The 23,730-nt window shown below is 44.5% G+C and overlaps 1 protein-coding gene across 1 annotated transcript in view; it reads right to left on the reverse strand.

The window, feature by feature from the left end:
* Positions 1-525: 525 nt before the first annotated feature.
* The window catches only part of LOC121564845 (solute carrier family 46 member 3-like), a 42,984-nt gene continuing 19,779 nt past the window's right edge, over positions 526-23,730 (reverse strand). The window contains exons 4-6 of the mRNA XM_045208217.1: positions 15,121-15,204; positions 10,435-10,591; positions 526-1,505 (exon numbers count right to left, since the gene is read on the reverse strand). Coding sequence (XP_045064152.1) covers positions 1,391-1,505; positions 10,435-10,591; positions 15,121-15,204 — 356 coding nt within the window. The 3' untranslated portion in view covers positions 526-1,390. The remainder of the gene's footprint in view (positions 1,506-10,434; positions 10,592-15,120; positions 15,205-23,730) is intronic.

The raw sequence follows: 23,730 nt of genomic DNA on the forward strand, positions 1-23,730 counted from the left end.
ATTATTCCACCATGATGAGTGATAGGATGATCTTATTATTCCACCATGATGAGTGATAGGATGATCTTATTATTCCACCATGATGAGTGATAGGATGATCTTATTATTCCACCATGATAAGTGATTGGATGATCTTATTATTCCACCATGATGAGTGATAGGATGATCTTACTATTACACCATGATGAGTGATAGGATGATCTTTATTATTCCACCATGGATGAGTGATAGGATGATCTTATTATTCCACCATGATGAGTGATAGGATGATCTTATTATTCCACCATGATGAGTGATAGGATGATCTTATTATTCCACCATAATGAGTGATAGGATGATCTTATTATTCCACCATGATGAGTGATAGGATGATCTTATTATTCCACCATGATGAGTGAGTGATTGGATGATCAGTTATTCATGTATCCTCTATATAATTCTGGACACATGTTCTATAGTTATTGCTGTGTGAGGTGCATATGGAAGCAATGTTTCATATTTCACACAAAACCTTTAGAGGTCATACCAGTGATTCAAAAAAAGTTTATGGAGAAATGACCCCGAGTACAGGAGCTAGGAAAATCAAACCAAACCAAAACATATTTGTGTGCCCTAAATGGTACCATATTCCCTATATAGTGCACTACTTTTGACCAGAGCCCATAGGGTTCAGGTCAAAAGTAGTGCACTATATACAGTAGGGCCCTCAAACTCAACTCTGGACCTGGAAGCCAGTTCCTCTGCTTTTCTCCCATAGCCCCCCCTCTAATCAGGGACTGATTTAGACCTGGGACACCAGGTGGGTGCAATAATTATCAGGTAGAACAGAAAACCAGCAGGAATCAGGACCTCGTAGTGTAAGAGTTGAATAGCCCTGAAAACATAGACTTTTTTTTAAACATAGTTACACATGGCACATATTCACACATTGTATTTCCTTTAAAATGTTTCCGCTTCATACTAAAAAGGTGAGCCCGCTACCTGTCACACATTTAGAGTTTCCTTTTGAAGGGAACAGTTCTGAGCTCTGATCGTCGAGGATGTTTGAAACCTGTTTCTCTTATTATATTATACTACTGAAGACATTTTAGAAACATAACTTTAATTTCCTTTGCTAAAACGGTATACTCTTTCTTGACCTAGAAATGCATTAATTAAGACTATAGCCACCCCAGTGCAGCCACACCGGATAGAGTGCTTCCAAGGTGGTGAGTAGATGACGTAAGTGCTGAATTGGACACTTCCTAAAGGGCTTTATAGCAGAGCAGTTCACCTGAGGGAATCCATCTCTCCGAGGGCTATAGACCCTGACACAGAGAGAGAAAAGAGACTACAATACAAAGTGCACCAGGGTTTCCAGTCTTCCCTATCCGGCCTCCAGCCTCCAGTCTCAGGTGAGGGGAGGATTGTCGTTCTCGTCCCCAGCGAGACCTTCCTCTCCTGGGATGAGGGCCTCCACCTCCTTGGCCTCTTTACCTTCTTCCACTCCCAGCAGCCTCACACCCCTGGAGGACGGACGGACGGACGGACACGGACAGACAGACAGACAGACAGACAGACAGACACACAGAGAGAGAGAGAGGGAAAGAGACAAATCAAATCACATTTTATTTGTCACATGCGCCAAATACAACCTTACCATGAAATGCTTCCTGACAAGCCCTTAACCAACAATGCAGAGTTAAAAAGTAAGACAAGAATAGAAAATTAATAAGGAAATGAGGGGATAGTGAGGGGAGAGTGAGGGGAGAGTGAGGGGATAGTGAAGGGATAGTGAGGGGGTAGTGAAGGAGTAGTGAGGGGATAGTGAGGGCATAGTGAGGGGATGGTGAGGGGATAGTGAGGGGATAGTGAGGGGATAGTGAGGGCATAGTGAAGGGATAGTGAAGGAGTAGTGAGGGGATAGTGAGAGGATAGAGAGAGGATAGTGAGGGTATAGTGAGGGGATAGTGAGGGAGTAGTGAGGGGATAGTGAGGGCATAGTGAGGGCATAGTGATGGGCTAGTGAGGGCATAGTGATGGGATAGTGAGGGCATAGTGAGGGAGTAGTGAGGGCATAGTGAGGGCATAGTGAGGGCATAGTGAGGGCATAGTGAGGGGATAGTGAGGGGATAGTGAGGGGATAGTGAGGGCATAGTGAGGGGATAGTGAAGGAGTAGTGAGGGGATAGTGAAGGAGTAGTGAGGGGATAGTGAGGGCATAGTGAGGGGCATAGTGAGGGGATAGTGAGGGAGTAGTGAGGGGATAGTGAGGGGATAGTGAGGGGATAGTGAGGGCATAGTGAGGGCATAGTGAGGGGATAGTGAGGGCATAGTGAGGGAATAGTGAGGGGATAGTGAGGGCATAGTGAGGGGATAGTGAAGGAGTAGTGAGGGGATAGTGAGGGAATAGTGAAGGAGTAGTGAGGGGATAGTGAGGGAGTAGTGAGGGGATAGTGAGGGCATAGTGAGGGCATAGTGAGGGGGGTAGTGAGGGGATAGTGAAGGGGTAGTGAGAGGATAGTTAGGGGAAGGTGAGGGGATAGTGAGGGGAAGGTGAGGGGAAGGTGAGGGGAAGGTGAGGGGAAGGTGAGGGGAAGGTGAGGGGAAGGTGAGGGTATAGTGAAGGGGTAGTGAGGGGATAGTGAGGGGAGAGTGAGGGGATAGTGAAGGGAAGGTGAGGGGATAGTGAGGGGATAGTGAGGGCATAGTGAGGGCATAGTGAGGGGATAGTGAGGGGAGAGTGAGGGGATAGTGAAGGGAAGGTGAGGGGATAGTGAGGGGATAGTGAGGGGATAGTGAAGGGGTAGTGAGGGGATAGTGAGGGGATAGTGAGGGGATAGTGAGGGGATAGTGAGGGGGTAGTGAGGGGATAGTGAGGGCATAGTGAGGGGATAGTGAGGGGATAGTGAGGGGATAGTGAGGGGAAGGTGAGGGGAAGGTGAGGGGAAGGTGAGGGGATAGTGAGGGGATAGTGAGGGGAGAGTGAGGGGATAGTGAGGGGATAGTGAGGGGAAGGTGAGGGGATAGTGAGGGATAGTAGGGGAGAGTGAGGGGATAGTGAGGGGATAGTGAGGGGATAGTGAGGGGATAGTGAGGGGAGAGTGAGGGCATAGTGAGGGGATAGTGAGGGGATAGTGAGGGGTTAGTGAGGGGATAGTGAGGGGATAGTGGAACACCTGTGTAATGGAACACCTGTGGAAGGAGACTCACAACAACCAGAGCCAGTCCTTGACAACCAGAGCCAGTCCTTGACAAGTAAACGAAAGCTGATGAGTCAGTGAGTCTGTGTATTCATGTGATTGACTGGGTCACATCATCCACTGAGTGATCATGTGTTACGCCTCATCTAGCCTGTCTCATCTCAAGTAGCTCCCTCGTCCCGTCTCCTCCCTCCTTCATTTGGACTGATTCTACTGCTAAACATAGGGTAGTAGCTACCGGGAACTCTGCTAAACATAGGGTAGTAGCTACCAGGAACTCTGCTAAACATAGGGTAGTAGCTACCAGGAACTCTGCTAAACATAGGGTAGTAGCTACCGGGAACTCTGCTAAACATTGGGTAGTAGCTACCGGGAACTCTGCTAAACATAGGGTAGTAGCTACCAGGAACTCTGTTAAACATAGGGTAGTAGCTACCGGGAACTCTGCTAAACATTGGGTAGTAGCTACCGGGAACTCTGCTAAACATAGGGTAGTAGCTACAGGAACTCTACAACATAGGTAGTAGCTACCGGAACTCTGCTAAACATAGGGTAGTAGCTACAAGGAACTCTCTAAACATTGGGTAGTAGCTACCGGGAACTCTGTTTAAACATGGGGTAGTAACTACCGGGGAACTCTGCTAAACATAGGGTAGTAGCTACCAGGAACTCTGCTAAACATAGGGTAGTAGCTACCAGGAACTCTGTTAAACATAGGGTAGTAGCTACCAGGAACTCTGCTAAACATAGGGTAGTAGCTACCAGGAACTCTGCTAACATGGTAGTAGCTACCAGGAACTCTGTTAAACATAGGGTAGTAGCTACCAGGAACTCCTGCTAAACATAGGGTAGGTAGCACCCAGGAACTCTGCACAACATGGGGTAGTAGCTACCAGGAACTCTGCTAAACATAGGGTAGTAGCTACCAGAACTCTGCTAAACATAGGGTAGTAGCTACCAGGAACTCTGCTAAACATAGGGTAGTAGCTACCAGGAACTCTGCTAAACATAGGGTAGTAGCTACCGGGAACTCTGCAAACATAGGGTAGTAGCTACCAGGAACTCTACAAACATAGGGCAGTAGCTACCGAACTCTACTAAACATAGGGTAGTAACTACTGGGAACTCTGCTAAACATAGGGTAGTAGCTACAGGAACTCTGCTAAACATAGGGTAGTAGCTACCGGGATCTCTGCTAAACATAGGGTAGTAGCTACCGGAACTCTGCTAAACATAGGGTAGTAGCTACCGAACTCTGTAAACATAGGGTAGTAGTACCGGGAACTCTCCTAAACATAGGGTAGTAGCTACCAGAACTCTGCTAAACATAGGGTAGTAGCTACCAGGAACTCTGCTAAACATAGGGTAGTAGCTACCAGGGAACTCTGCTAAACATAGGGTAGTAGCCACCGGAACTCTCTAAACATAGGGTAGTAGCTACCGAACTCTACTAAACATGGGTAGTAGCTACCGGAACTCTGCTAAACATAGGCTAGTAGCTACCGGAACTCTGCTAAACATAGGGTAGTAGCTACCAGGAACTCTGCTAAACATAGGGTAGTAGCTACCAGGAACTCTGCTAAACATAGGGTAGTAGCTACCAGGAACTCTGCTAAACATAGGGTAGTAGCTACCAGGAACTCTGCTAAACATAGGGTAGTAGCCACCGGGAACTCTGCTAAACATAGGGTAGTAGCTACCAGGAACTCTGCTAAACATAGGGTAGTAGCTACCGGGAACTCTGCTAAACATAGGGTAGTAGCTACCGGGAACTCTGCTAAACATAGGGTAGTAGCTACCGGGAACTCTGCTAAACATAGGGTAGTAGCTACCGGGAACTCTGCTAAACATAGGGTAGTAGCTACCAGGAACTCTGCTAAACATAGGGTAGTAGCTACCAGGAACTCTGCTAAACATAGGGTAGTAGCTACCAGGAACTCTGCTAAACATAGGGTAGTAGCTACCAGGAACTCTGCTAAACATAGGGTAGTAGCCACCAGGAACTCTGCTAAACATAGGGGTAGTAGCTACCGGAACTCTACTAAACATAGGGTAGTAGCTACCAGGAACTCTGCTAAACATAGGGTAGTAGCGGAACTCTGCTAAACATAGGGTAGTAGCCACCGGGAACTCTGCTAAACATAGGGTAGTAGCTACCAGGAACTCTGCTAAACATAGGGTAGTAGCTACCAGGAACTCTGCTAAACATAGGGTAGTAGCCACAGGGAACTCTGCTAAACATAGGGTAGTAGCTACGGGAACTCTGCTAAACATAGGGTAGTAGCTACCAGAACTCTGCTAAACATAGGGTAGTAGCTACCAGGAACTCTGCTAAACATAGGGTAGTAGCCACCGGGAACTCTGCTAAACATAGGGTAGTAGCTACCAGGAACTCTGCTAAACATAGGGTAGTAGCTACCAGGAACTCTGCTAAACATAGGGTAGTAGCTACCAGGAACTCTGCTAAACATAGGGTAGTAGCTACCAGGAACTCTGCTAAACATAGGGTAGTAGTACCAGGAACTCTGCTAAACATAGGGTAGTAGCTACCAGGAACTCTGCTAAACATAGGGTAGTAGCTACCAGAACTCTGCTAAACATAGGGTAGTAGCTACCAGGAACTCTGCTAAACATAGGGTAGTAGCTACCAGGAACTCTGCTAAACATAGGGTAGTAGCTACCGGGAACTCTGCTAAACATAGGGTAGTAGCTACCAGGAACTCTGCTAAACATAGGGTAGTAGCTACCGGAACTCTGCTAAACATAGGGTAGTAGCTACCAGGAACTCTACTAAACATAGGGTAGTAGCTACCAGAACTCTGTAAACATAGGGTAGTAGCTACCAGGAACTCTGCTAAACATAGGGTAGTAGCTACCAGGAACTCGCTAAACATAGGGTAGTAGCTACCAGGAACTCTGCTAAACATAGGGTAGTAGCTACCAGGAACTCTGCTAAACATAGGTAGTAGCTACCAGGAACTCTACTAAACATAGGGTAGTAGCTACCAGGAACTCTTATAAACATAGGGTAGTAGCTACCAGGAACTCTGCTAAACATAGGCAGTAGCTACCAGGAACTCTCTGCTAAACATAGGGTAGTAGCTACCGGGAACTCTGCCAAACATAGGGTAGTAGCTACCAGGAACTCTACTAAACATAGGTAGTAGCTACCAGGAACTCTGCTAAACATAGGGTAGTAGCTACCAGGAACTCTGCTAAACATAGGGTAGTAGCTACCAGGAACTCTGCTAAACATAGGGTAGTAGCTACCAGGAACTCTACTAAACATAGGGTAGTAGCTACCAGGAACTCTACTAAACATAGGGTAGTAGCTACCAGGAACTCACTAAACATAGGTGTAGCCTACCAGGAACTCTGCTAAACATAGGGTAGTAGCTACCGGGAACTCTGCTAAACATAGGGTAGTAGCCACCAGGAACTCTGCTAAACATAGGGTAGTAGCTACCGGGAACTCTGCTAAACATAGGGTAGTAGCTACCAGGAACTCACTAAACATAGGGTAGTAGCTACCAGGAACTCTGCTAAACATAGGGTAGTAGCTACCAGGAACTCTGCTAAACATAGGGTAGTAGCTACCAGGAACTCTGCTAAACATAGGGTAGTAGCCACCAGGAACTCTGCTAAACATAGGGAAGTAGCTACCAGGAACTCTGCTAAACATAGGGAGAGCTACCAGGAACTCTGCTAAACATAGGGTAGTAGCTACCAGGAACTCTGCTAAACATAGGGTAGTAGCTACCGAACTCTGCTAAACATAGGGTAGTAGCTACCGGGAACTCTGCTAAACATAGGGTAGTAGCTACCAGGAACTCTGCTAAACATAGGGTAGTAGCTACCAGGAACTCTGCTAAACATAGGGTAGTAGCTACCAGGAACTCTGCTAAACATAGGGTAGTAGCTACCAGGAACTCTGCTAAACATAGGGTAGTAGCTACCAGGAACTCTGCTAAACATAGGGTAGTAGCTACCAGGAACTCTGCTAAACATAGGGAAGTAGCTACCGGGAACTCTCGCTAAACATAGGGTAGTAGCTACCAGAACTCTGCTAAACATAGGGTAGTAGCTACCGGGAACTCTGCTAAACATAGGGTAGTAGCTACCAGGAACTCTGCTAAACATAGGGTAGTAGCTACCAGGAACTCCTGCTAAACATAGGGTAGTAGCTACCAGGAACTCTGCTAAACATAGGGTAGTAGCTACCAGGAACTCTACTAAACATAGGGTAGTAGCTACCAGGAACTCTGCTAAACATAGGGTAGTAGCTACCGGGAACTCTGCTAAACATAGGGTAAGTAGCTACCAGGAACTCTACTAAACATAGGGTAGTAGCTACCGGGAACTCTGCTAAACATAGGGTAGTAGCTACCGGGAACTCTGCTAAACATAGGGTAGTAGCTACCAGGAACTCTGCTAAACATAGGGTAGTAGCTACCGGAACTCTGCTAAACATAGGGTAGTAGCTACCAGGAACTCTGCTAAACATAGGGTAGTAGCTACCAGGAACTCTGCTAAACATAGGGTAGTAGCTACCAGGAACTCTGCTAAACATAGGGTAGTAGCTACCAGGAACTCTACTAAACATAGGGTAGTAGCTACCAGGAACTCTGCTAAACATAGGGTAGTAGCTACCAGGAACTCTGCTAAACATAGGGTAGTAGCTACCGGAACTCTGCTAAACATAGGTAGTAGCTACCAGGAACTCTGCTAAACATAGGGAAGTAGCTACCAGAACTCTACTAAACATAGGGTAGTAGCTACCAGGAACTCTGCTAAACATAGGGTAGTAGCTACCAGGAACTCTGCTAAACATTGGGTAGTAGCTACCAGGAACTCTGCTAAACATAGGTAGTAGCTACCAGGAACTCTGCTAAACATAGGGTAGTAGCTACCAGGAACTCTGCTAAACATAGGGTAGTAGCTACCAGGAACTCTGCTAAACATAGGGTAGTAGCTACCAGGAACTCTGCTAAACATAGGGTAGTAGCTACCAGGAACTCTGCTAAACATAGGGTAGTAGCTACCAGGAACTCTGCTAAACATAGGGTAGTAGCTACCAGGAACTCTGCTAAACATAGGGTAGTAGCTACCAGGAACTGCTTTCAGCCTTGAGTAAGTAGGAAGTAAGTAGCCTTGCACCACATGGAGGTTGTTGGCACCTTAATTGGGGAGGACGGGAACGTGGCGATGGCTGGAGTGGAATGATATCAAAACACATGGTTTCCTCCCATCAGCAGCCTCCACTGCCTTGGCTTGTGTGAGCCGGAATAGCTAATAGGAGCAGGGAGTCTATCCCCTGATTCTGTAGCTTGAGGCAGCTTGATGTACCCCTTTTGACAGAGCACTAGTCTATCGCAGGTCCTTACCCCCGATCAATCTCCGTAATGCTGAGCGACAAGCAGAGACGGTTTTTGCGACTGCACTTGAGGAAACTTTCAAAGTTCTTGAAATGTTCCGTATTGACTGACCTTCATGTCTTAAAGTAATGATGGACTGTCGTTTCTCTTTGCTTATTTGAGCTGTTCTTGCCATAATATGGACTTGGTCTTTTACCAAATAGGGCTATCTTCTGTATAGCACCCCTACCTTGTCACGACACAACTGATTGGCTCAAACGCATTAAGAAGGAAAGAAATTCCACAAATTAACTTTTAAGAAGGCACACCTGTTAATTGAAACGCATTCCAGGTGACTACTTCATGAAGCTGGTTGAGAGAATACCAAGAGTGTGCAAAGCTGTCATCAAGGCAAAGGGTGGCTATTTGAAGAATCTCAAATATAAAATATATTTTGATTTGTTTAACACATTTAAGTTAGTACATGATTCCATATGTGCTATTTCATAGTTTTGATGTCTTCACTATTATTCTACAATGTAGAAAATAGTAAAAAATAAAGAAAAACCCTTGAATGTCTAGGTGTTCTAAACCTATTGACCGGTAGTGTAAATCCACACAGAAGAGCTCTGGCATTTCTAACACAGCGGGCCATTATTTATTTTCCTTGAGACTCCCATTATTAGCCCACTAGGTTCAAACTGGACCAGTCCACCTCCCCCTCCTGCCTGCATGCAAACCGTAAATAGTAGATAACATTAGAGCCATATCTGGGTCAGGTAAGATATTATGTCTGGATGAAAATCAATACACCTCACTCATGTGACTCATCGGTCACATGTCAACTCAAAACCTGTATGTTCACTAATGTTGCTGGAACCTGATAAGGTACTGTTCAGTCACATGACTAGGTGACTGGGAGTACCATTTTATCATGGAAGTTTACCCTACTGAACAGAGTTAACAGGGAGTCTGGAGTTGGACAATAGGAGAGGTATCTCAGTTGGTAAACTAAGAAAGCAACTAAGAAGGGTTGGGGCACATTTTATTTAAGTTCATATGAAGTGAATTAAAATTCCAACAACTTTAATAATCCTCATAAGAAATGGACAATATTGAATTCAAAATCCATCCCCTTGAAGAGGAATTGAACCCGACCCTGATATTCATTTTATTTTCACACAACTTATACTCACGCTGGCAGGGCCATGGGGATGACACTGTGTAGAAGTGGTAGTATAGCGGTAGTATAGCGGTAGTATAGTATATTAGTAGTATAGCGGTAGTATAGTATATTAGTAGTATAGCGGTAGTATATTGGTAGTATAGTAGTACTAAAGTAGTATAGTGGTAGTATATTATTATAGTGGTGGTATAGTGGTAGTATAGTATATTAGTAGTATAGCGGTAGTATAGTGGTAGTATAGCATATTAGCAGTATAGTGGCAGTATAGTGGTAGTATAGTGGTAGCATAGCTGGTAGTATAGAGGCAGCATAGCGGTAGTATAGTAGTACTAAAGTAGTATAGTGGTAGTATATTATTATAGTGGTGGTATAGTGGTAGTATAGCATACTAGTAGTATAGTGGTAGTATAGTGGTAGTATAGCGGTAGCATAGCGGTAGCATAGCGGTAGTATAGTGGTAGTATATTATTATAGTGGTAGTATAGCGGTATTATAGTGGTAGTATAACAGTAGTATACTAGTAGTATAGTGGTAGTATATTAGTATAGGGGTGGTATAGTGGTAGTATGGTAGTATAGTGGTAGTATAGCGGTAGTATAGTAGTAGTATAGCAGTATAGTGGTAGTATATTAGTATAGTGGTAGTATATTAGTATAGTGGTGGTATAGTGGTAGTATAGAGGAAGTATAGTAGTAGTAGTATATAATACTCACCCTAGCAGGGCCAATGGGATGACACAGAGTCCAGCAGACAACAGGAAGCAGAATCCAGGGTACCAGGTTACAGTGGCAGCGTAGAGACTACTGAACAAAACCACTGCCACACTGTTGCTCACACTGTCCAGGCACGCCAAGCACGCAAACAACGCTCCTACACACACACACACACACAAACACACACACACACACACACACACACACACACACACACACACACGAGAGTGAGACACAGAGAGAGAGAAGCCACACCCCTACATGGGCCTACATTTAAATACTTCAGCCTAACGTTGCCACATAGGTAAATCACCCCTACATGGGCCTACATTTAAATACTTCAGCCTAACGTTGTGAGACAGAAGGAGCAGAGCACATCTCCTCTGTTGTCTGGGACCATGTCATAATGGTTGCCTTGCTTTCCACATTATTGCCACAAGTTCCATGGTCGCCATAGCGCCGTGAGGTACTAGGCAGAGAGCTCTGTAAATATTGTACATATTTTATTGTTTTTAAGTGTTTTTTTTTTAATTGTATATTTTAATAAACTTTCTTTGTTTTGATAACTTGTTGATAGATGAACTGTAATATCTGGTGGTGACCCACGAAATTGTAGGACTGATTATGACACGTCAGTTTGTATTTGGCTTGGCTAGCTAGCTAGCTTGCTTGCTAATATGATTTGAATGACGCAGCAACACCAGATCAACAGCATCGGTTTTGGCCCTCTGCCCCCCCCCAGTTCCTAGAGGGAAGTGGACTGCGGTGTGAGGGGATGCAGAGTCTTGCTTCGTAGGAGGCTTTTCTGAACCCACTGCTGAGGTGTGGTGGGCTTACTGATGCATTTACAGTCGCCAAAAACGTCACCCAGGTGGGTGCCACACTTCAGTAGTGGACGATCCAGTCTACCTACGGACGAAGAGGAGGATGAGGAGCTCCGTGTCCTGTCTCTCAAAAGTCTACCTCCCTGCCTGGCTGTACCATGTATGATCCCTTCTGTCAATATTACAGTACTACCTTTCTGAACTGCCTATCACTCTAAAGCTGTGGAAGACCATCGCCCAAGATCCCTACATTTGTTTTGTTAAAATTGAATTTTTGTTTGTTTTTAAAGCGACTTTGAGATTCTACTTGTAATGAAAAGCACAATATAAAATACATTGAGGATTATTATTATTATTATTATTATTATTATTATTATTACTACCCATGCTAGATTACGAAGATGTAAATTCATAGATCGGCAGGTAAGGGTGCTCTAGCGGCTAGATGTTCTTTACCATTCGGCCACCAGATTTGCCACCAATGCTCCTTATAGGACACATCACTGCACTCTATACTCCTCTGTAAACTGGTCACCTCATCCTCCACATACAACACCTGTTCTGCCAGTCACATTCTGTTAAAGGTCCCCCAAAGCACACACATCCCTGGGGCGCTCCCTTTTTCCAGTTCGCGGCAGCTAGCGACAGGAACGAGCTGCAAAGAACCCTCAAACTGGACAGTTTTATCTCCATCTCTTCATTCAAAGACTCAATCATGGACACTCTTACTGACAGTTGTGGCTGCTTTCGCGTGATGTATTGTTGTCTCTACCTTCTTGCCTTTGTGCTGATGTCTGTGCCCAATAATGTTTGTACCATGTCTTGTGCTGCTACCATGTTGTGCTGCTGCCATGTGGTGCTGCTGCCATGTTGTTTTCATGTTGGGTTGCTACCTTGCTGTGTTGTTTTGTTGTTGTGTGTTGCTGCCATGCTATGTTGTCGTCTTAGATTTCTCTTTATGTAGTGTTGTCTCTCTTGTCGTGATGTGTGTTTGGTCCCCATACAGTGAGGGAAAAAAAGTATTTGATCCCCTGCTGATTTTGTACGTTTGCCCACTGACAAAGACATAATCAGTCTATAATTATAATGGTAGGTTTATTTGAACAGTGAGAGACAGAATAACAACAAAAAAATCCAGAAAAACGCATGTCAAAAAATGTTATAAATTGATTTGCATTTTAATGAGGGAAATAAGTATTTGACCCTCTGCAAAACATGACTTAGTACTTGATGGCAAAACCCTTGTTGGCAATCACAAAGGTCAGACGTTTATTGTAGTTGGCCACCAGGTTTGCACACATCTCAGGAGGGATTTTGTCCCACTCCTTTTTGCGGATCTTCTCCAAGTCATTAAGGTTTCGAGGCTGACGTTTGGCAACTCGAACCTTCAGCTCCCTCCACAGATTTTCTATGGGATTAAGGTCTGGAGACTGGCTAGGCCATTCCAGGACCTTAATGTGCTTCTTCTTGAGCCACTCCTTTATTGCCTTGGCCGTGTGTTTTGGGTCATTGTCATGCTGGAATACCCATCCACGACCCATTTTCAATGCCCTGGCTGAGGGAAGGAGGTTCTCACCCAAGATTTGACGGTACATGGCCCCGTCCATCGTCCCTTTGATGCAGTGAAGTTGTCCTGTCCCCTTAGCAGAAAAACACCCCCAAAGCATAATGTTTCCACCTCCATGTTTGACGGTGGGGATGGTGTTCTTGGGGTCATAGGCAGCATTCCTCCTCCTCCAAACACGGCGAGTTGAGTTGATGCCAAAGAGCTGGATTTTGGTCTCATCTGACCACAACACTTTCACCCAGTTCTCCTCTGAATCATTCAGATGTTCATTGACAAACTTCAGATGGGCCTGTATATGTGCTTTCTTGAGCAGGGGGACCTTGCGGGCGCTGCAGGATTTCAGTCCTTCACGGCGAAGTGTGTTACCAATTGTTTTCTTGGTGACAATGGTCCCAGCTGCCTTGAGATCATTGACAAGATCCTCCCGTGTAGTTCTGGGCTGATTCCTCACCATTCTCATGATCATTGCAACTCCACGAGGTGAGATCTTGCATGGAGCCCCAGGCCGAGGGAGATTGACAGTTATTTTGTGTTTCTTCCATTTGCGAATAATCGCACCAACTGTTGTCACCTTCTCACCAAGGTGCTTGGCGATGGTCTTGTAGCCCATTCCTGCCTTGTGTAGGTCTACAATCTTGTCCCCTGACATCCTTGGAGAGCTCTTTGGTCTTGGCCATGGTGGAGAGTTTGGAATCTGATTGATTGATTGCTTCTGTGGACAGGTGTCTTTTATACAGGTAACACGCTGAGATTAGGAGCACTCCCTTTAAGAGTGTGCTCCTAATCTCAGCTCGATACCTGTATAAAAGACACCTGGGAGCCAGAAATCTTTCTGATTGAGAGGGGGTCAAATACTTATTTCCCCTCATTAAAATGCAAATCAATTTATAACATTTTGACATGCGTTTTTCTGGATATTTTTTATTTATTCTGTCTCTCACTGTTCAAATAAACCTACCATTAAAATTATAGACTGATCATTTCTTTGTCAGTGGGCAAATGTACAAAATCAGCAGGGGATCAAATACTTTTTTCCCTCACTGTATTTATTAATTTTTTAATCCCAGCCCCCATCCCCGCAGGATGCCTTTTGTCTTTTGGTAAGCCGTCATTGTAAATAAGAATGTTTTCTTAACTGACTTGCCTAGTTAAATAAAGGTTAAATAAAATATTATTATTATTTGTCCGTGTGGGAGAGGGAGGCTTGAAAAAGAGCCCTTCAGACATGGCTCTCTGACCAGACAAGGGCCCTCTGACCAGACAAGGGCCCTCTGACCAGACAAGGGCCCTCTGACCAGACAAGGGCCCTCTGACCAGACAAGGGCCCTCTGACCAGACAAGGGCCCTCTGACCAGACAAGGGCCCTCTGACCAGACAAGGGCCCTCTGACCAGACAAGGGCCCTCTGACCAGACAAGGGCCCTCCTCTCTGGTCTAACAACCTCTGTTTAAACAAACCATTGCTTGGGAATGCTAGGATGGCTTATATGCGTCCAACTCATTCCACGGAGGGCCGAGTGTCAGCGGGTTTTCGCTCCACCCTTGTACTTGATTGATGAATTAAGGTCACTAATTAGTAAGGAACTCCCCTCACCTGGTTGTCTAGGTCTTAACTGAAAGGGAAAAACCACAAACCCACAGACATTGGGCCCTCCGTGGGATGAGTTTGACGCCCCGCTTACAGGTCCAGTATATCCATCCTAGCACTTACAACGAGGACCCCAATGGAAGTCCAAATAAATATGTTAATGGGGTCATTCTCAATAATTATATTAATGATGTGCTTTGTTATGTGTTTTTAAACACATTAGTTATTAAGTTTACTAGTTAAACTAAACACTCACCCTGCTCGGTCTTTGATCCGATCTCATTAGTTATTAAGTTTACTAGTTAAGCTTATCATGCAAGTCTAGGTCCAAAAGGCTCCTTAACAGCTTCTACCCCCAAGCGATAAGACTGCTGAACAATTAATAACAGTTTCTACCCCCCCTACTCGCTGTTTATTATCTATGTATAGTCACTTTAACCCTACCTACATGTACAAATTACCTCAAATAACCTGTGCTCCCGCACATTGACTCTGTACCGGTACCCCCTGTATACAGCCTCGTTATTGTTATGAAGTTTTGTGTTACTTTTTATTTTTTACTTTAGTTTATTTAGTAAATATTTTCTTAACTCTTTCTTGAACTGCATTGTTGGTTAAGGGCTTGTAAGTAAGCATTTCACGGTATTCATTGTATTCGGCGCATGTGACAAATAACATGGTATTTTATTTGATGTCCAAAACCCTCACCCTGCTCGGTCTTTGATACGATCTTTGACATCATGGATCTCAGCACGGGGAACGGCATGATAGCCAGCAGCATTGGAAGCCTCACTGAGAAGAACAAACAGACAATATAAACAGAGAGAGAGAGAAGAGAGAGAGAAAGAGAGAGAGACAGAGAGACAGAGAGGCAGAGAGAGAGACAGCGGCAGAGAGACAGAGAGGCAGAGAGACAGAGAGAGAGAGGCAGAGAGAGAGAGGCAGCGAGAGAGGCAGAGAGAGAGAGAGGCAGAGAGAGAAAGAGAGAGAGGCAGCGAGAGAGGCAGAGAGAGAGAGAGAGAGAGAGAGAGAGAGAGCAAGAGAGAGAGAGAGAGCAAGAGAGAGAGAGAGAGAGAACGAGAGAGAGAGAGAGAGAACGAGAGAGAGAGAGAGAGAGAGAGAGAGAGATGGAGAGAGAGAGAGAGAGAACATCACATTATTGACTGGGTTCTCAATCGACATGCAGACTGAACTGAACAGAGGTTACAGTGCATTCGGAAAGTATTCAGACCCCTTGACTTTTCCACATTTTGTTACGTTACAGCCTTATTCTAAAATGGATAAAATAAAAACATTTCCTCATCAATCTACACACAATACCCCATAATGACGACTCGAAAACAGGTTTTTAGAAAGTTTTGCAAATGTATACAAAATTAAAAACAGAAATACCTTATTTACATAAGTACTCTGACCCTTTGCTATGAGACTCAAAATTGAGCTCAGGTGCATCCTGTTTCCATTGATCATCCTTGAGATGTTTCTACAACTTGATTGGAGTCCACCTGTGGTAAATTCAATTGATTGGACATGATTTGGAAAGGCACACACCTGTCTATATAAGGTCCCACAGTTGACAGTGCATGTCAGAGCAAAAACCAAGCCATGAGGTCGAAGGAATTGCTCCGAGACAGGATTGTGTCGAGGCACAGATCTGGGAAGGGTACCAAAAAATGTCTGCAGCATTGAAGGTCCCCAAGAACACAGTGGCCTCCATCATTCTTAAATGGAAGAAGTTTGGAACCACCAAGATTCTTCCTAGAGCTGGTCGTCCGGCCAAACTGAGCAATCGGGGGAGAAGGGCCTTGGTCAGGGAGGTGATCAAGAACCTGATGGTCACTTTGACATGGCTTCAGAGTTCTTCTGTGGAGATTGGAGAACCTTCCAGAAGGACAACCATCTCTGCAGCACTCCACCAATCAGGCCTTTATGGTAGAGTGGCCAGACGGAAGCCACTCCTCAGTAAAAGGCACATGACAGCCCACTTGGAGTTTTCCAAAAGGCACCTAAAGGAGCTTCTCTGGTCTGATGAAACCAAGATTGAACTCTTTGGCCTGAATGCCAAGTGTCACGTCTGGAGGAAACCTGGCACCATCCCTACGGTGAAGCATGGATCATGCCGTGGGGATGTTTTTCAGCGGCAGGGACTGGGAGACTAGTCAGGATCGAGGGAACGATGAACAGAGCAAAGTACAGAGAGATCCTTGATGAAAACCTGCTCCAGAGCGCTCAGGACCTCAGACTGGGGCGAAGATTCACCTTCAACAGGACAATGACTCTAAGCACACAGCCAAGAAAACGCAGGAGTGGCTTCAGGACAAGTCTCTGAATGTCCTTGAGTGGCCCAGCCAGAGCCCGGACTTGAACCCGATCTAACATCTCTGGAGAGACCTGAAAATAGCTGTGCAGTCCCATCCAACCTGACAGAGCTTGAGAGGATCTGCAGAGAAGAATGGGAGAAACTCCCCAAATACACGTGTGCCAAGCTTGTTGTGTTATACCCAAGAAGACTCGAGGCTGTAATCGCTGCCAAAGGTGCTTCAACAAAGTACTGAGTAAAGGGTCTGAATACTTATGTAAATGTGATATTTCTGTTTTTTATTTTTTATCCATTTGCAAACATTTCTAAAAACCTGTTTTTGCTTTGTCATTATGGGGTATTGTGTGTAGATTGATGAGGGGGAAAAAAACAATTTAATCATTTTTAAAATGTAACAAAATGTGGAAAAAGTTAAAGGGTCTGAATACTTTAAGTTGCCTTTTTAGTTTATCACCTTTTGGAAAAGAGCCAAGATAAAGACCTGAATATTATGGTCTGTTGTCATTTTATCTGGTTACAGACATAATCAAATAAAGCAGTACGGAACACAGCAAGGGTCATTCCACCTCAAAAAGCACAAGAAAGAGGGTTTTGACACCCACCGTCTCAGATTGTTCTGAAATCGTTTCTGTTGTTGTTAAAAAACTGAAAAGATTAGCATTCCTGCAACATTATTTTGTTGAAATATAATTTTGTCTCTAAGCTAATTGATTGCATCGAAATTGGCCATTTTAATTTAGAGTATTCATATAAATGTTAAATAAATATAGTACCTAACATCCGATTTGGACCAAGCTTTCTCCTAAAAATGAGTTAGATATGAAGAATCCAAAGGAATGGTCAAAAGCCACCCACGGACCCCCCACACCCTCACGGATCCCCCCACCCCACACTCCATGGACTCCCCCACACCCCACGCCAATCCAACAACAACTATATACAGTATCAGTTCTCTATGTCTGACCATTAGTATGGAGCTGCGGCTCAGAGCGTTGCTTCTTCATACTATGTAATGTATTCTCAGTGAATTTGGTGATGGTTTCCCTGTTCAGAGCAATTTGTCATAGAAGTTGTTAGGTTTATGTCCCATCCAGCCTGGTCTCATAGACTTGACGTAACATAGTAAAACGTAAAAGTCAAGACACTCAAATTAGTATGATATGTTACGTTTGGTATGGTTACATAAGACAGAAAGTTACTTAAGACAGAAACGTACGTAGGGTGGTTGGTTGGGGTGGATGGTTGAGCATGTAACGTGAACGTCTAGCAACCCAAAGGTTGTGTGTTCGAATCTCATCAAAGACAACTTTAGCATTTTAGCTAATTAGCAACTACTTACTACTTTTTAGCTACTTTGTAACTACTTAGCATGTTAGCTAACCCTTACCCTTTAACCTAAATCCTAACCTTAACCCTGATCTTAACCCTAACTTTAACCCCTAACCTTAATCCCTAGGCTAGCTAATGTTAGCCACCTAGCTAACATTAAACACCTAGCTAACATTAGCCACAACAAATTGGAATTCATAACATATCATATGTTTGGCAAATTCGTAACATATTGTTTGAATTACAATAAGTAAGAAATTGTACAAATTGCAATTCGGGGAACATATCATACGAATTGTTATTCGGAACATATTATACAAAAATGGATTATGGACAGCCACAAATTAATGCATAGCATACGAAACGTAACATATCATACTAATTGGGGTGTCCTGGATTTACATTTACTATGTGACGTCTACCCCGAGTCCAGGTTGTCCCATCCTACATCCTGATATTACCAGATTCTGACCACTAGATGGTGCTGTTCCTGCTATTATTACAAAATTACATCTGGTTTCCTTACACTGTAAGCAGTCTATTAACATGGTATGGCAGCAACCCATGCTTTGATTTTGTTGGCGACTGTTTCAAATGCTAACTTTTTAGCAACTGTGGCACAAATCAATGCAAGTCAATGGTATCTATATTAGCATTTTCATGCTTCATGATCAAATCTAATTTGGTTAATTTATTGTAAATGTAATTTGGGTGAACTATACCTTTAACATTGAGGGTGGAAACGATTCTCTTAATCACCTAATAGCAGGGACAGCACCATCTAGTGGTCAGAACTAGGGCCGTGGCGGTCACAGAATTTCATCAGCCGGTGATTGTCAAGCAAATAACCGCCGGTCTCACAGTAATTGACCGTTAATTAACAAAAACACATTTAGCATCTCCTTGCTTCCACACATCGCCTACAAGACACTGATGCAGACCTTTGGAACATCTACATTTTAAAAAAGTATAATAAATCCATGTAATATAGCCTACACCTTCACAATAAATCCATTATTTATTTTAGACAGGTCTAAAGAAACATGATATGAAGAAAATGTATCTATTTCAGAAGAACAGAATAGCATACTCTGAGTTGTCCTTATGTTAGGCCCTGATCTGGCTATGCCAAATGGCTGTGGGCTACACTAGTTCATTTAGCAGACAAGATTTGCTTAGAATTCCATGGCATTATTTTATACTATGAAGAATACAATTGAACAAAGCTGAATAAAATGAAAGGTATTTTCTCCAAACTCCTATTCTGTGTTGAGCGGTTAACAAAGAAACAGGTACTCCTATATGCTTAATTTAGAGTTATTTATGTAACTTTAGTCGTGATACAAACGTTGGGCTAAATGTTTTGATTTTTAATACATTCTAAGGCTGCATGATGCGACTCTAATGATGATTTGAATAAAGTCTCATGAAAGGCCTGAGCTCTGCTCTGTTTCTTACGCAGGCTGCACACACTTCATCAGTCGCTCATTCACAATTTCACAAGCACTTGATAATGCCTTGAATTTCCCGGCACCATCCCCTTTGTATGGTCGTAATGCCACCTAAAAAAAAAAATCCATGCCTTTTGCGGCCAGTGGCCGTTATGCCCTTGGGCTGAATATAATAATTTTAATTCCCTTCTCCCTGCGTGCTGCATACTCTGAAGCACCTCTCACTCACATGGCTCTCAGTCACGTGATTGGGAGCTTTCTCACAGGCTACAAGTGAAGACAGACACGTCGGGGACGCAACTGCGCGTGTCCTTATCCAATGCCGAGGCACATATTGAAGATAACGGTCCACATTTTACTTTTTTCGTCAGCCAACAAGATGAGTAGGCCTAACGAACAGCAAAATCACTAGCCATATGTTAACCTACTATCCCCCATAGTACAAAAAGGTGACCTATTCTATTCTACGCGATAAATTAATTATCCAAACATAGTCTGGGACAGTTGTGGGATGCGATAGATCCCAAATTAATACAACCACTAGCATCAAAAAAAAACTTTTTTTTACGCAATGAGGCTGACACAACAGATCAGAACGTTTAGCTTAAAATAGCTTGATAAACTATTAGGCTATTTCTTCACATTCACACGCATTAGCCTATAAGCGCCAATGTTACATTAGCAGGAAAACATAATTATCAAAACTGACCGCAAATGCCATTATGCATGTAATGCTTCTATGGTCCTCTGTAGCTCAATTGGTAGAGCATGGCGCTTATAGCCCAGGGTAGTGGGTTCGATCCCGGGGGGACCATCCATACGTAAAAATGTATGCACACATGACTGTAAGTCGCTTGGATAAAAGCGTCTGCTAAATGGCATATTATTATTATTATATAAAGGTGCATTTTTATGGTGAAGATTATCTTCCCCAAACTTGAAACTCACGCGCTGCGTATGTATGCCAGTTAGGCTCTACACCACGTTATAAAGCGGATTAATGTGCTTAATTTTAAGAAGTTATTTGGCAACTTTAGTTGTGATACAAACCTTATCAAAACATATAGGCCTACGGGCTAGGTTACATGAGGTGTGGGACTATGATTAGAAAAAGTAGCCAAAAAAAAAGGTATGCATTGCTTCTTGCCTTACGCTGGGCATCATTCACAAGTGATAATACATCATTCACAAGTGATAGGCTAATATTGTCACCCATCAGACTATTCTTGATTTAATATTGTCTTTACATATACTAAATAATGTGTGAAATTTGTTTTGATTTAGAATGGACCATTATCATGCACCTGTCTCGAAACGGGGAAAAAAATACATGTCGTCTATGCACTTAAATAGCGAATGGAGGACGCTTTTCCCCGTGGTTCATTTTCATGCCAGCCAGGTAGGCTACACTCCTGTTGTAAAGATAAGCAATGTGCTTAATATTAGGAAAGTTGAGAAATAAATATAGTAGGCCTAGCCTATAGAAAGCTGATGGGATCCTCCTCTTTTTAATAGAGGCCATCACTCTTGTTTTTTCTCACACAATTGCATAGCCTTTAGAAATGTTGCGCAACATGAGGTCATGGGGTCTCATAAAGTTTTTGATTAGATTTTCGATTACATTTGCATTGATGTCAGAGTGATTAGAGGGACAATAGAGTGCTGAGTACCAGGAAGTTAGCAAGTTTGGTAGGCTACTAATGACCATCAGCAGCATCAGAGCATGGAGAAGCCTAATTACCGTGACTAAACGGTCACGTGGAATTTGACTGCCTTCATGACTCGTGACTTTCGGGTGTGGCGGTAATACGGTCACCGTAACAGCCCTAGTCAGAACCTGGTGATATTAGGGTGAAGGAAGGGACACAAACCTAACAACTTCAATGACTCATTTTTCTGAACAGCGGAAAAAAACCCCACTGAGAATCCATTACATAGCATGAAGAAACAATACTCCGAGCCGCAGCTCCATACTACTTCTCAGAAATAGAGAACTGATACTGTATACTCAGTTTGTGGGTAGCTTGTGACAAAACATTTTTATTCCTCATGTCTTACTCATTATTAGAAAAAAGTTGGGTCCAAATCGGATGTTAGGTACTATATATATTGAATATTATATGAATTCTATAAATGAAACTTGCCAAATTTGGGAGCAATAAATTAGCTTCAAATTATATTTCAACAAAATAATGTTGTATGAATGCTAATTTCTAAATACAGAAACGATTTCAGAACAATCACAGATGGTGGGTGTCATGACATGGAACGACCCGCCAGTCATGTCACTGGAATAGACTTTACTGCAGTAAAACCAGCAATTTGCCATCATCAACAGTAAAACTATATGGTTACATTTATACTACCATATAAAACTTTATAGTTTGTTTATGGCCTTTTAGTAAAAAATTCAACTTGCCCTTTATGCTCACACTTATCCTTTCAGATCTACACGAAGCAGCTTAAGACCCAGAAGTGTTCCTGACCACCTGACTAACTGGGGCCCTGAGGTGTCCCTGATCACCTGACTAACTGGGGCCCTGAGGTGTTCCTGACCACCTGACTAACTGGGGCGGGGCCCTGAGGTGTTCCTGATCACCTGACTAACTGGGGCCCTGAGGTGTTCCTGACCACCTGGGGCCCTGAGGTGTTCCTGACCACCTGACTAACTGGGGCCCTGAGGTGTTCCTGACCACCTGGGGCCCTGAGGTGTTCCTGACCACCTGACTAACTGGGGCCCTGAGGTGTTCCTGACCACCTGACTAACTGGGGCCCTGAGGTGTTCCTGACCACCTGACTAACTGGGGCCCTGAGGTGTTCCTGACCACCTGACTAACTGGGGCCCTGAGGTGTTCCTGATCACCTGACTAACTGGGGCCCTGAGGTGTTCCTGATCACCTGACTAACTAGGGCCCTGAGGTGTTCCTGACCACCAGACTAACTGGGGCCCTGAGGTGTTCCTGACCACCTGACTAACTGGGGCCCTGAGGTGTTCCTGACCACCTGACTAACTGGGGCCCAGAGGTGTTCCTGACCACCTGGGGCCCAGAGGTGTTCCTGACCACCTGGGGCCCTGAGGTGTTCCTGACCACCTGACTAACTGGGGCCCTGAGGTGTTCCTGACCACCTGACTAACTGGGGCCCAGAGGTGTTCCTGACCACCTGACTAACTGGGGTCCTGAGGTGTTCCTGATCACCTGACTAACTGGGGCCCTGAGGTGTTCCTGACCACCTGACTAACTGGGGCCCAGAGGTGTTCCTGACCACCTGACTAACTGGGGCCCTGAGGTGTTCCTGACCACCTGGGGCCCTGAGGTGTTCCTGACCACCTGACTAACTGGGGCCCTGAGGTGTTCCTGACCACCTGACTAACTGGGGCCCTGAGGTGTTCCTGATCACCTGGGGCCCTGAGGTGTTCCTGACCACCTGACTAACTGGGGCCCTGAGGTGTTCCTGACCACCTGACTAACTGGGGCCCTGAGGTGTTCCTGATCACCTGACTAACTGGGGCCCTGAGGTGTTCCTGATCACCTGACTAACTGGGGCCCTGAGGTGTTCCTGATCACCTGACTAACTGGGGCCCTGAGGTGTTCATGACCACCTGACTAACTGGGGCCCAGAGGTGTTCCTGACCACCTGACTAACTGGGGCCCTGAGGTGTTCCTGACCACCTGACTAACTGGGGCCCTGAGGTGTTCCTGACTAACTGGGGCCCTGAGGTGTTCCTGACCACCTGACTAACTGGGGCCCAGAGGTGTTCCTGACCACCTGACTAACTGGGGCCCAGAGGTGTTCCTGACCACCTGACTAACTGGGGCCCTGAGGTGTTCCTGATCACCTGACCAGATTAACTGGGGCCCTGAGGTGTTCCTGATCACCTGACTAACTGGGGCCCTGAGGTGTTCCTGATCACCTGACTAACTAGGGCAGAGGCGTTTCTGACCACCATAGGTTATCCTGCTCAGGAATAACTCCAGGCCCGAGGCATAAGTTAGCCAACACTTGGCTCACATCAGGGTTGGGGTCAATTCCAGTAAAATGTCAAATGAAATTCCAATTCCTAATATTTCTAATTGAAAAGTATTGGCATTGACAAAAATCAGAATTTCAGTTTACTTCCTGAATTGAAATGGAATTGACCCCAACCCTGGCTCACATGGTCTAGACCTAAGTTCTCCTTCTCCACCCAGGACCATGTTATCATTGAAAATCATCCTT

This window comes from Coregonus clupeaformis, chromosome 27 (assembly GCF_020615455.1).
Source record: "Coregonus clupeaformis isolate EN_2021a chromosome 27, ASM2061545v1, whole genome shotgun sequence".
NCBI lineage: Eukaryota > Metazoa > Chordata > Actinopteri > Salmoniformes > Salmonidae > Coregonus > Coregonus clupeaformis.